At 36.7% G+C, this 14,829-nt stretch overlaps 1 protein-coding gene across 4 annotated transcripts in view; it reads right to left on the reverse strand.

Annotated features, from left to right (window-relative positions):
- Positions 1-14,829, reverse strand: part of LOC138702016 (HEAT repeat-containing protein 5B) — a 267,228-nt gene that overhangs the window by 38,161 nt on the left and 214,238 nt on the right. For all 4 annotated transcript variants that reach the window (XM_069829495.1, XM_069829494.1, XM_069829493.1 and 1 more), the window contains 8 exons: positions 11,732-11,873; positions 11,426-11,605; positions 9,881-10,144; positions 6,258-6,439; positions 4,067-4,312; positions 2,812-3,037; positions 549-779; positions 269-431 (listed from right to left, as the gene is read on the reverse strand). In XM_069829495.1, coding sequence (XP_069685596.1) covers positions 269-431; positions 549-779; positions 2,812-3,037; positions 4,067-4,312; positions 6,258-6,439; positions 9,881-10,144; positions 11,426-11,605; positions 11,732-11,873 — 1,634 coding nt within the window. The remainder of the gene's footprint in view (positions 1-268; positions 432-548; positions 780-2,811; positions 3,038-4,066; positions 4,313-6,257; positions 6,440-9,880; positions 10,145-11,425; positions 11,606-11,731; positions 11,874-14,829) is intronic.

The following is a 14,829-nucleotide window of genomic DNA, read 5'->3' on the forward strand; positions in this document are numbered from 1 at the left end:
TGTGTCAAACTCTTGAGATTTGCAGCTATAGTGTAATACGCAGTTTGTTTGAATTTTATTTTTTCTTCTGTATTTTTTGAAGGACCACAAGGTCAGACCACGAGGACCACAGGTGGTCCGCGGACCATAGTTTGAGAAACGCTGTTCTGGAGAAATTTGAGTATCATATAAAATGAATGTAATTTATATGTATTCACTAAAAAAAATAATTACTAAGACAGTCCTTTAAAAGGTATTTAGTTGGATTAATAAATATACTGTAACCCACCTATGAAGCACATTGCAAAGCTCAATTCCAAGAGACATATCGCTCATAAGAATTTCTCTGGGCCATGCAGAATCTAAGAGAGTGTACAGGGCTTGCAGACATGTTAAAACACTCTCAATTGGTTCTGAAGATCTTGGACTACACAATGCTTCCATACATATTCCTGTGAATAAAAGTAAAATTTAGAGATGTAATACATTTCGATGATATAGATAACCACTATTTTTCAATTTAGTAACAGAAAAATTCGCTGTAAGTCACGCTCATAATTAGTACTCACCAAATAAGAGATGGAATCTGTCGGAAGCAGAGTCCCCAGCTTTGCTAGTGCTGTTATTGTTTGGCATAAGGGAAGCATTGGTTGGTCTGCTGTCGAACCCACTAGCATTCAGCCAGAGGGCAGCAGCATGTAGAATGGGGGGCCATGACACTGCATAGTGTGGCCGAGAAGACTCCATTGTGTCCGTCGTGTAAAATGCTCCTCCGTCATGAGGCAGCTGACTAGCAAATTCTGGTAAAGAAAACAAAGAGATGGAATTAACAATGAGGATGATGATGCTTTCTCACTATGCTTTTCACATTCTGGTATTTAGATTGGTGTACAAAGAATCACAGTAATCTAAATGGGGCATCGCAACTGTTTGAATAAAGTTCTTTTTTTTTTTTAGGATAAACAGTAGAGATTTTTTTTAAGTGTTTAAGAGAATGGCGTACAGAAAATATGTTGTTGTTGTTGTTTGTTGTTTTCTAATGCCAGGCATTTGACAATAAAGTCATTTGACCTCTTGCACTCCAATATTTTTCAAAGATATAATTATGGCCAGCCACTGTGAAAATGGCAAGTTGTAGCCGATTTAAGTGAACACCATATTTTAACGTTTTGGTGGCTACTTCATTCACACACAACCCCCAGAATGTCTGGAGGACCACACCTGCTGTTGGTCGACGGGTCCATTGGACCTAGCTGGGAGATCTTGTTGATCACCAGCTTTCCCTCCTTAAGCCACTGGAGGACGATTTTAGTGCCATAGCCGGTCAGCATTAGGAACAGAAAAGTAGAAAGAGGAGGAAGGAAAGGGAAATCAATCCCTAGGCCTCAAATGCTCTAATGCCGTCGGGGTCGAAGAAAGTAAGAGTTCAGTCAGAGGACTGGATAGGAAAGGGTAAAGAGGGAATTATGTATTGAATAGAGGAAAATTATACCAAACTCAGTCATTAACTCATCAAGCTGACCAGTGCTAATTGATGAGTAGCCCCTCCCTTTAGTTCAGCTTGTAAAATTATGCTTACTAACAGCTGCACCACGGGAAGGTAGGGATGGGACATTAGGTATTTGTCTAGGCTGGTTCCTTAAAGTCTTCAATGGGAAGGATTAATGACTCTCCCCCCCTTTTGCAGCCATACAGAAAATATTTTCTTGTCTGTGTTTGTAAAATGACTATTCCAGTTTAGATCCTTTTCCAGAAATATCCCTAGATTTCTTATAGGGTCACAGTATTCAGTAACTTTATCTTTAAGCTTTACCGATGGTAAATTATTACTATCTAGAGAGCTGAGTAGCCAATGATGTCCCATTACTATTACCTGCGATTTCTCCAAATATATGAGCCCACATCGAAATAGAATTCGAGTCCTCATTTACTTTTTGCGCTGAGCCATTCATTTCATCAGGATGGTAGTGACTGTATAATTGTAAATCGTCAACATACATGTTATATTTACAATGTTTTATTATTTTTGTTATGATGTAAGTCATAAATAGTAGAGATCCAAGCACTGATCCTTGAGGAACCCCTGCCTTCACAAAATGCCAATCTCAAGAATGAACACCTGCCGTGACACATTGTTGGAGATCGCGAATGTAGAGGTCCTTTTTCATAAAGATCCCTAGATTTCTTACAGTCACAGTATTCAGTAACTTTATCATTAAGCTTTACCAATGGTAAATTATTATTATCTAGAGAGCTGAGTAGCCAATGATGTCCCATTACTATTGCCTGCGATTTCTCTGGATTTAACCTCAATCCAAATACATGAGCCCACATCGAAATAGAATTCGAGTCCTCATTTACTTTTTGTGCTGAGTCATTCATTTCATCAGGATGGTAGTGACTGTATAATTGTAAATCATCAACATACATGTTATATTTACAATGTTTTATTACTTTTGTTATGATGTAAGTCATAAACAGTACAGATCCAAACACTGATCCTTGAGGAACCCCTGCCTTCACAAAGTGGCAATCTGAAGAATGAACACCTGCCGTGATACATTGTTGGAGATCGTGAATGTAGAAGTCAAACCAAGTAATGGTAGTTTCAGAAACATTAAGATGTTTTAATTCTTGCAACAGAAGGTCTATGTCTACTGTGTCAAATGCCTTACTAAAGCCAAGCAGCGTTAAAAAAGTCAATTTCTGCGGTTGTCTGCTGCTTGGTACTGTGTCCAGTTATGAACCATTATGGATAATCATCAAGCAAGCCGTGTTCAGTCAAGTAGTTGCTTCACAAAAATCTTTTAGAAAATGTGCTTTAATACATACCTGGTGGTAAGGAGAGCAGAGCATGGTCTCGGAGAGCTGCCAACCAATGCTGAGACAAACTCATCAGTTCTGGTTGTACCAAATTTAACAGACTCTCTCCTCGGAACTCAAAATCACCAAAGTCCTCTTCATCCTTATCGGGTGATATGTTACAAGGGACTATGTTATAACTGGATGTGATGCAACCAGGAGCTGAACCGTTGCCTATCATTGCTACTATGTACACCTATAATGAAAGAATACAAGAAAATTACATTTCTGGGTAAAGGATTTCAAGAATTAAGTCTTGCATCTTAAGGCGAAGAAGATGAGACAAGATATTACATGTCTTTTTTTTTTTTTTAGTAGGTTATTTTACGACGCTTTATCAACAGCTTAGGTTATTTAGCGTCTGAATGAGATGAAGGTGATAATGCCGGGTGAAATGAGTCCGGGGTCCAGCACCGAAAGTTACCCAGCATTTGCTCATCTTGGGTTGAGGGAAAGCTCCAGAAAAAACCTTAACCAGGTAACTTGCCCCGACCGGGAATCAAACCTGGGCCACCTGGTTTCGCGGCCAGACGCGCTGACCGTTACTCCACAGGTGTGGACTTATTAGATGTCAGAAATATGGAAATAACATGGAAGTTGAAATAAATTGGAAGGACGAACATATTACAATATATTGCTACAGTGAACAATGTTTGTGCAGTGGAAAGTAGTGAGATTTTCCTACACTTGTAGCAATATTATGTTTTCAGGTTGGGAACACTGTAGTAACTGCCATTTGTGGAAATGTTCCGAAATAAATGTTCAATTATTTCTTCTCCACTTCTAATTTGGAGGCAAGAAGTAACAATGGTAGTATTCTGTCCATTCACCCCATTCTAAATGTACTATAAATATCAGTAATAATAAGGTTAATGTCAACAATGACCTTCACTGTTTACCTTCAAATAAGAATTTTTAAGGAATTTAGCACGATATTTTTTCATATTTACATTAGCTCTAACAAGAACTAATCATACGATGAAAGAGTAATGGAACGGAGAAAAATTCTCTCCGGCGCCGGGATTTGAACCCGGGTTTTCAGCTCTACGTGCTGACGTCAGCACGTAGAGCTGAAAACCCGGGTTCAAATCCTGGCGCCGGAGAGAATTTTTCTCCGTTCCATTACTCTTTCATCGTATGATGACGCAGAATATCTGCATGAAAATATCATATGTACTTCGGTACATTATAATAATATATAAGAACTAATCACTAACGTACTTACTTCAGCCCATGCCTTCAGAATTGCAAGTCTTTCGAGTGTTGCAAGACTTTCATTGTAGAGTTGAATAGTGGTTGTTCCCCGTCGAAGCTTAGCCAAGGATGAAACAAGGAGCTGATGAACACGCCGCAGGTCATTCAGGTCCCGAGCAACGCCACTCCCAATCCAAGCACTGCACACCTGACATGCTGCAGCTGTCACATGTGAGGGAGTCTCTGGTGAGAATGCTGGCCTCAAGGCTGCACCAACCTGACAAATTGAATATAAAGGTCCATTAATTTGTCTCATCACATTGATCACCCTTTTCTTCTACTTTATCATCATAATAATTTTTATCACCACCACCACCATCCAGTATCATTCTATCATCATCAACATCATCATCATCATCCTTGTCAACATATCATTCTCATCATTACTCTCTTCTTTCCCATTATTATTTATATCATCATCATCATTCTTGTCATATCATCATTCTCATCAATATCCTCTTCTTTCCCATTATTATTAATATTGTTGTTGTCATCATCATCATCATCCATCCATCCTCCTCGGATTTTTCATCATCATTATCATTATCTTCTTCTTTCTCATTATTATTAATATTGTTGTCATCATCATCATCATCATCATCATCATCATCATCCATCCTCCTCAGATTTTTCATCATCATCCTCTTCTTTCCCATTAATTATTAATATTGTTGTCATCATCATCATCCTCATCATCATCATCCATCCTCCTCGGATTTTTCATCATCATCCTCTTCTTTCCCATTAATTATTAATATTGTTGTCATCATCATCATCATTATCATCATCCATCCTCCTCGGATTTTTCATCATCATCCTCTTCTTTCCCATTATTATTAATATTGTTGTCATCATCATCATCATTATCATCATTCATCCTCCTCGGATTTTTCATCATCATCCTCTTCTTTCCCATTAATTATTAATATTGTTGTCATCATCATCATCATCATCATCATCATCCATCCTCCTCGGATTTTTCATCATCATCCTCTTCTTTCCCATTAATTATTAATATTGTTGTCATCATCATCATCATTATCATCATCCATTCTCCTCGGATTTTTCATCATCATCCTCTTCTTTCCCATTATTATTAATATTGTTGTCATCATCATCATTATCATCATTCATCCTCCTCGGATTTTTCATCATCATCCTCTTCTTTCCCATTATTATTAATATTGTTGTTATCATCATCATCATCATCATCATCATTAATCCTCCTCGGATTTTTCATCATCATCCTCATCATTATCCTCTTCTTTCCCATTATTATTAATATTGTTATCATCATCATCATCATCATCATCATCATCCATCCTCCTCGGATTTTTCATCATCATCCTCTTCTTTCCCATTATTATTAATATTGTTGTCATCAGCATCATCATCCATCTTCCTCGGATTTTTCATAATCATCATCATCATCATCAATGTTGCTACTATTACCATCACCACAGTTTCAATGATTAGAAGTTATAATATTTTTAATCCCTTTGATTTTACTAAATAATTCTTGGTGATTTGTTCAATCACAATTACTTTTGCTATTTTTCTGAGGGTATTTTATAGTCGTGGTCTTGTTTATTTAGCAAGTAAAACTATTTAAAATATTTCAATTCTAAATGCGACAAGTTAATAACTTTAGAATAACAATAAAAGAAATCAATAGTGTGCACAATAATTGAAAGATTTCAAATGGCAAAACACATACAGTATTTTGCATTGCTTTTTTATGTTCCAGATACAATGCAGTCTGAAGGCTTCTTGTGCCTTTTGGTGGAACTTCTGAGAGTGAGATGATATTTTTGCAAGATGAGTCCGAGAATTCGCTATGCTATTACCTGACTTGCTCCATAGAGTTGGGAAAAACATCAGAGAAAACTCAACCAAGTAATCACCCAAAGTGAGATTTAAACAGACATCCAACAGCAGCTCCAAATCTCGAGTCAAATTCACTATCATTTGAGCTGCTTTGATAATCTAATACTACCTTAATATTTGGAAAGGACAACAAAATTTACTCAGCTGAATGAAACAGAACGTAGAACTAGAAAGTTTTTTTCTTTCTGTTGAGAATCTTTATATGGTAGTCAACTACAACTGTAACATTACAAAACCTGTCTCAATGAAGCTTAAGCTAATAATAATTTCCACACCTGTGCTTGGAACTGCTCCAGCAGGAGGTGGCCTGGGAACTCAGGTTCTGGCACGCGGGCAAACTTATCAATAACTTCGTGCAGCGTCTTCAGACCTTCGAGTCTCAGAGGGTCCGAGTCACTGGTTGCTGCCATGAAAGCCATTCTCACTAAATCTGACAGGTGCAAGACGAGATAGTCACCTGGAAGGACGAAAGATAGAAATATTTAAAAAAATTAAGATGGGATTACTGAACATTATTATTATTGTTATTATTACATATTTCCTGTAAGTATTTAATATGTCTTGAATGTATGCATGCAATGAATTAAACATTTACTTGAAAATACTCTCAAAATAATTACTACAACGTTTCTGAGTCGTTCTTGATGGTTGTGTGAATGCTAGCTGAGGTTTGCAAGCTCAAACACAGTTTGAAACAGACGCACTGTTTGCCGAATAGCTAGACTGTCAACTATCCATGCTGGTAACCAGGGACTGAAACCCAGTGGGTCAAGTAGAATTTGTGGTGCTACCAGCATTCCACCACTATTTCATTAACAGAGGTGCCAACTATTATGGATCTCCCTCCACTATTACGATATTATGGCCAAAGGGAAAATTATTCTGCAGTTTGAAAGGGATGATAGGCTACACTTAAATGAACAGAAAACCTATATCACGTTTTGTGATTAAATGCACAGTTAATCAGAAAATTAAATTTGAAGTTTCAGCAATCTGGCAACATCGCCGCTAACACACTGTTGTTTCTTCTTGTAATACAGATGTAAGAGGTCGACAAACTCAGGTCTATCTCCCCAGGTGAACTACCCTCCACCTCCCTCTCTGGCTACAACGTTGCAATCTGTTTGCAATGGTCAGTGGCTTCAAATTAGTGGTTTTTAAATTAAATTTACATGAAAACCATTCATGCTATTGAAATACACCAGAGGGGATAAATGATTCTTTATTAGATTTTCTATCGATATGGACAAAAATCACGATCCTACTCGCAATAGTTACCAAATAAGAGGGTGTTAAACATTTCGGGGGGGGGGAACATTTTTTTCTAAGAAAACTATGAACTCTCCACCAATATAGTATTACAGTTTTTTTTTTTGTTACATACAACATGAGCTAATCACTCTGAAAATCTGCAGGGTTATTTCACTTCCACCCTGTGTGTGTATATCTTCCGATAAGAGGAGGAATGTAAAAAAATTTCCAACTGAGAGTGAATTTCTTAAACATGCAGAATTTGTAGATATTTCACACAGAAAAAATGTCTATATTTTATTCAAGATTCACAGATTTTGTTAATGAAGGTGAACATGACAAATTTGAAGATAAATTGCACCTTAAATGCTATACTTTTTTCTGAATATATTCTGATTTTTTAACTGAATGCAATCACTGAATATAACTGCTGTTTCATTTCTCAACCCTTAATTCCAAGACATATTCTATATTCAAACATATGCCTGCCTCCAGACTACCACCAATTTTCTTAAATCTATTATTTAACGACGCTATATTAACTGCGAGGTTATCGTGATATTTTGTCAAGAGCATTTGTCGACCTGGTTGGCGAGTTGGTATAGCGCTGGCCTTCTATGCCCAAGGTTGCGGATTCGATCCCGGGCCAGGTCGACAGGCTCATGTCAGTAGATTTACTGGCATGTAAAAGAACTCCTGTGGGACAAAATTCCGGCACATCCGGCGACGCTGATATAATCTCTGCAGTTGCGAGCGTCGTTAAATAAAACATAACATTAACATTACCTGACATTTGTTTTATAGTTGGGCAAAACCTGGGAAAAAACTCAGCCAGCCCGACCACAGCCTCAGATTACAGGTCTTGCTCGCTACCCAAAAACTACTTTAGTGGCTTAGGAATACTTTTATGATGCAGTGAGTACATACTACCCGTGTCTCACGTCCTGAACCGAGAGCTCCCTAGTGCTTATAACCACGCCTCTTAGGTCTGCTCGGACAGGCACGGCAGCTACAGCGTGCGGCACGGCAGCATATTACATGTGCTGAAAACATTATCCTATGCCAGTGCATTCTTTATAATACTGGATACTCTAATCGTGGTTACCACTATCGCTATTATCTCTGATGACGATTTCCGAAAACGTATGTACACACTAGGCCACTCTTCGTTCAGTCTCTGGTTGGCGAGTTGGTATAGCGCTGGCCTTCTATGCCCAAGGTTGCGGGTTCGATCCCGGGCCAGGTCGATGGCATTTAAGTGTGCTTAAATGCGACAGGCTCATGTCAGTAGATTTACTGGCATGTAAAAGAACTCCTGCGGGACAAAATTCCGGCACATCCGGCGACGCTGATATGACCTCTGCAGTTGCAAGCGTCGTTAAATAAAACATAACATTAACATTAACATCGTTCAGTCTGGACAACTGCTAAATTACCATAGAGCAGTATTTCTCAAAGTATGTTCCGGTGTTCCGTGATCCCTATATGATTTTAAATTTTATTCCATACGTTTTTTTACTTGGTTATTTAACAACATTGTATCAACTACTACGTTATTTTGCATCGATGGGATTGATGATAGTGAAATGGTATTTGGCGAGATGAAGTCAGGGATTCGCCAAACATTACATGCCATTCGCCTTACGGTTGGGGAAAACCTCGGGAAGAAATCCAACTAGGTAATCAGCCCAGCGGGAATCGAACCCGTGCCCAAGAGCAATCCTGGATCGATAGGCAAGCGCCTTAGCCAACTGAGCTGCTCCGGTGGCTATTTTATACTTACCATTTATGGTTACCATAAAAATATATAAATATTACGAAAATATGAATCCATAATATCATGAAACCACCGATAATAATAATAATAATAATAATAATAATAATAATAATAATAATAATAAAAATAATAATAATAATACTATAATATGCCTAATGTCAATAGGTTTGATGAACATCTAAAACGGAAAATACCCATAATACTTATCACTTTCATCACTGGATTCTCTGCGTATGTGTTCACTAAAACCAAGAGGGCTTAGATCTAAGCCCTCTTGACTAAAACATAATACCGAAAAGACAAAATGCAGAAGTACAGTAGAAATGAGACTACAACTTTCCGCCATAAAACCAGAATGCAGGCTTAAAAAGCAAATACATTCGTCCCACTGAAAAATTATTGAGATACTAGCTTTCACTCGTCTGTTAACTATTAAATACTAATAAAATATTACAAGGATTTCGCAGTTACACTGTAGATTAAAAGGGGTTTCGCGGTGGAAAAAGTTTTAGAAACACTGCCATAGAGGAAAGAGTTTACGGATGTGTACACGTGATAACCGTAATCGCGATTAGGTCGATAATCTCGAGTAGAAACTGTAGTCTACCACTGGTATTAGTGTTTAGTTACAGGAATTGATGAGAAGGACATAATTTGTTTTGTGAGGGGACAGCCTATACATTCGCTTGTCCATGGCTGATCTTGCTCCATAACTGACGAAAGCAATCCTGAGAAGGCCGATGTGTTGAACGTAGGGTAGTAGTCACATGCGCTACCCAGGACCGCCCACTTTCCCCCTCTGCGTCTCGCCCCGCAAAGAAACAGCTCAGGAAGTGAGGCACGGGCAGTACAAGAATTCGAGGATTTTACCTCTACTTTTCGTAAGCTGCATTTCTTTGGCTAAGGTGAGGTCAAAGTGTGCACTTTTATTGCCCTCACAAGCCACTATGATCCTGCGAACGCATTCTGCAGCAAACACCCTTGTTGGCCACCGGGGTTGCACTGCAGGGTGAGTCAACTGATCATCTGCTGCATGAAACTCCGCTTGATCATCATCAGGCTCAATGTCTTCCCTCTCTTCAATCTCTCCACTACCAATACTACCGACTGCCTCATCTCCACTACTACTCGATTCTGAAACAAACGTAAGACAATAGTGATAAAACCCTTTCTGTGCCATAACTGAGTCTGATACATTTCTTCACAAAATGAAAAAAATATATATATGGGCTATTCCATATGATATCGATCAGCAAAAAACCTCGCATTTTTTTATACTATAATTTTTTCCCTATTTATACAAGGTGCTGAGGAGAGTGCATTTTCAAAAATATACTATCAAAAGTCAAACGGTTTTCGTATTGTTGAGCGACAAATTTACCGTATTTTATAAAAACAAGCCTCTTTCAGCGCTCAGAACTCTGGAACCATTTACTGCAGAACATTGAACAGGAGCTCATTTTGAAGCTGACATTTGGTAGGTTATGTTAAGAAGTAATCCTTATTTTTATTGTACACAGAGAGACAGATAATCTGATTTTACTTACTTTTAGGCTTCTTGCCTATTTGTAAGAATGTAAAAAAAAATTGAGAAAAAACCTTGCATCATTAAGAGAGATTCGGCATTGTTTGCTTAGTGGTATGGCAATAAGTTTCGAGGGCATTAAATAGATTATTTTCACATGCCTAGACTTGAATGGTGCAGTACCGCACGCACTGGCCGAGAGCTGAAGATAAGCGAGCATTGGGCGTCATTTTACTCCTGTGTTTATGAAAACTTGTGATAAAGCTAGCCCAGCTATGCGCTACTAGACGAAACATCACGTGTTTGTCTCCTGGCCTTGCTCCCGTCTCACAGTCAGCTGGTTAGTTCACGCGCGTACTATTTATTTTCTTTATTTGATATTTTCAATACTTTCTTATCAACATACTATCATTAAAAAATATGTGTTTATTTGTACTTTCAATGCGGAATCTAACTATATATTTTTAAAATATTTTTTCCTAAGCAAAGGCGTCTTAATGAGGAAAAATCTAAATTTCTCCATTTCCATAAAAAGTAAGAAAATCTGTTTATATGTCAATATAAACTTTAACTTCTCAGCATCAAAATAAACCATGGTTTTGATCATTGGGTGAAAGGGTTTCAGAGCTACAACAGTTTAAAGTTGCTAATTTTATGAAAATACGATAAATTTAAATATTTTAAATTTAAACACTATGAAGTTCTGATGTCTCAAACTTTGCACAAAGCATTGTATTACAGTTCTCTACGTATAAAAAAAGTTTCATTGTATTTAGAAATTGTAAGGTCAATTTAGTAAATCGTAATTAATGTCATTAATTCTGGTGGATAATTCTTCCACAAAACACAGACAAAATCAATAATTATATTCTGTACAAATGAATAGTTACCTGTGGCAACAGTGAGGACGTCCTTACAGAGAGACAGCCACTGGGATAGGTTATCTGCTGCCATCATCTGCAACATGCTGGTCAAAGTGTCGTGGATATCCTTGATCAGTCTGCTATCCGTCTCCGTATCCAGCATGCTGAACAGAACGCCAGGCAGTCCACTTTCTGTAATTACCAAGCCTGCAACGAGTTTAAAGTTATGAATTTTTAATATGGAAGGACTCTGAAATGTAGTACTCATAATATTATTTAAAAATAAAAATCTTGACTGAATCTTTCATTATAAGAGTATAAACTGCATCATACCTTCTACAGTGTTGGTATCCCTGCTTTCACTGGCAAGTGTCATTGCATGTTCACACACCTCCTTTGCCTCTCTTTGAGCAAGCTGACGAAGACATGAAATTGCAGCTTTTCTTAGCAGCAAATGATTACTTGACAAAGTTCGCTGTAACAAAATATTGACAGACATATTAGAAGTTCTTGTTCAGTAAAATTGCGCATAATTAAAGAAAGCATGTTTCAATGTAGTCGAGAAACTTGATCTGTAATAGAAAATCTTACAGTGTGAAATGTAAATTCTGTCTCCAATTAATTAATTAATTTTCTTATTTATTTTTCAAAATGTTACATATATTGTGATTAGATAATTTGTATTTACGAACTAGCCATACCCGTGTGCTCCGCTGCACCTGTTAGAAATAAAAATAAAGTAATTACATAATTAAAATAGGACGTTTGATCTAGGGAACAACTTTTACAACAGCGCAAGATATTCTGCTTCGCTCATTACCCAATTTTTTTTGCACTGCATTTATGCATATATATTTTATGTATTTTAACACGATTCAATTGAGCATAGCTAAAATTTGAATTATAAAATAATGGATTGCTAAGCTAACGTACTATTACTGTATACTAATTCAATACACTCTCGTTGTTCGTTAATTCTCTGAGATTAAAATGAGTGTACATAAATATTATTTTAAGAAATACAGAAAACGAATGTACAAAATAGCCTATCAAATTTTCTGTGCATAAGAAGCTATTTTAATCTTACCTGTCCTCGATTTACTCAGACGTTACTGTAATAACATATAGCATTATGTCCATCTAGAGAAACTACACTTTCCAATGGTGAAATAATAATTAATTATACAAATCGCTTAATTTAGCTTCTGATATTACTTCATACAAACACAGAAACATTCTGTAGGCTATGTTTAATAGCTTTCGATTGTTGATGTCCAAGGCCCCCATTTCGATTGTTGTTGTCCAAGGCCCCTTATAGACGAAGTCATTTGTTCTTAATTCATTGCACCGTCTTAGATGGCGTTATTTTAATTTTAAAACTCATTTATCTCATTAAATATCAGTCATATCAAAATTTTGTAAAGAATAAAACTTATCGGAAATCATTTTTAAAGACACTTTTGTTATGTAACATTTTTCACAAAAATCAATAATAAGCGAGATATTTCGATTTATTTAATTCAGGCCCCCTTATAACCCCCCTTTTAAATAAAGTATTTTGAATGTCATGTAGCCTAAAATCTAAGTTACAACGAACTTAATTTATATTCCAATTTTCATATAAATCGGTTCAGCCATTATCGCGTGAAATGGTAACAAACATACAGACAGACATACAAACAAAAATTTCAAAAATGCGATTTTCGGTTTCAGGGTGGTTAATTATAGCCTATATGTTAGGACCAATTATTTTTGGAAAATCGAAAATTACCAGAAAAATTTCGGCTACAGATTTATTATTAGTATAGATGACAGAGCCTGTCATGACAACATGGAATTCCACAAGGATCAATATTAGGTCATCTACTTTTTCTACTGTTCATAAAAGACCTTGCCCCCCTAATAAAAGATGTAGGTCATCCCATATTATTTGCAGATGACACAAGAATAGTAATTACAGCCAATAACTCTACCACATTTCAATCTTCAACACAGGCAATTCTCCTTAAAATGTGTGATTGGTTATCAGCCAATAAATTAGTATTAAACTGTAACAAAACTAACATAATCCAATTAAATTCTGTCCAAATTCAGTCTCGCAAATTTCAAGCACAATAATTAAAAAAGATCCCTAATAGAAAGCACAACAACCAAATTTCTTGGCTTACAAATTGATAATGTGTTAAATTGAAAAAAATTACTCCCAAACTAAATTCAGTATGTTTTGCTATTAGATCTGTGCAAGACATAGTAAATATCAATGCTTTAAAAACTTAAGTTAGGTTTGGGTTAGGTTAGGTTAGGTTAGGTACTTTGCATACTTCCACTCGGTAATGAGTTTTGGAATAATATTCTGGGCAAATTCTACAGATAATAAGAATATATTCCTACTACGAAAAAAGAGTAATTGAGTAGCTTAATATCAAAGGCGGACATCTGACCTTCAGATGAAACTTAGATAATGTGGATTCTTATACATTTTTTCATGCTTTTTTCAGTTATGGTGAAACTATACACAAACTCTAACACTACATTTATAAAAATAATTTGTTTTAAAAACTACAAAAAACACTGTGAAACAAAAAAGTGCCTCTAGATCAAAACTATGGAGACGACAGATGTCCATCTTTGATATTAAACTACTCAATTAGAATAATAGTAGGTGCCTTTTTTTTTAGTAGGTTATTTTACGAAACATCTAGGTTATTTAGCGTCTGAATGATATGAAGGTGATAATGACTGTGAAATGAGTCCGGGGTCCAGCACCAAAAGTTACCCAGCATTTGCTCATATTGGGTTGAGGGAAAACCCCGGAAAAAACCTCAACCAGATAACTTGCCCCGACCGGGAATCGAACCCGGGCCACCTGGTTTCGCGGTCAGACACGCTAGCCGTTACTCCACAGGTGTGGACTAGTAGGTGCCAAATCTAGTGAATCATGTAGGCCCATTTTCAAAAAACTACAACTAATGTCCATGGCTTGTCAGTATTTTTTTTAATGAATAAACTTCCTCGTATGTAATCGTGAAAACTTTGTAACCAATTCAACAGTTCGTAGCAAAAATACTCATCAAAAAATGACTTTCATACTCCATCAGAAAGTCTATCGCGGTGTCAAAAAGGAGTGCGTTATATGGCCGTAAAAATTTTTAATAGCCTCCCTATGGATGTAGAAAATCAAAGTCAAAACATGAGATTATTTAGGCCCAAAAAGAAGTATCTAATTTCTCACACCTTCTATTCTGTAGGTGAATTTATGACATTTAACAATGCTGCACGAATATTTCTGTCTTGTATTAAGTATTGCTACTAACTCCTTGTGTTGTGCTATTAGGCTATATTGTAAAACTCTTCTGTATATATTTCAACTAGACTGTGACTATAGTTAAGACTTTCTAGTACTGTTAAGGTTTTTTTTGACATGTTCCATA

The sequence above is a fragment of the Periplaneta americana genome, chromosome 6, assembly GCF_040183065.1.
Source record: "Periplaneta americana isolate PAMFEO1 chromosome 6, P.americana_PAMFEO1_priV1, whole genome shotgun sequence".
Lineage (NCBI taxonomy): Eukaryota > Metazoa > Arthropoda > Insecta > Blattodea > Blattidae > Periplaneta > Periplaneta americana.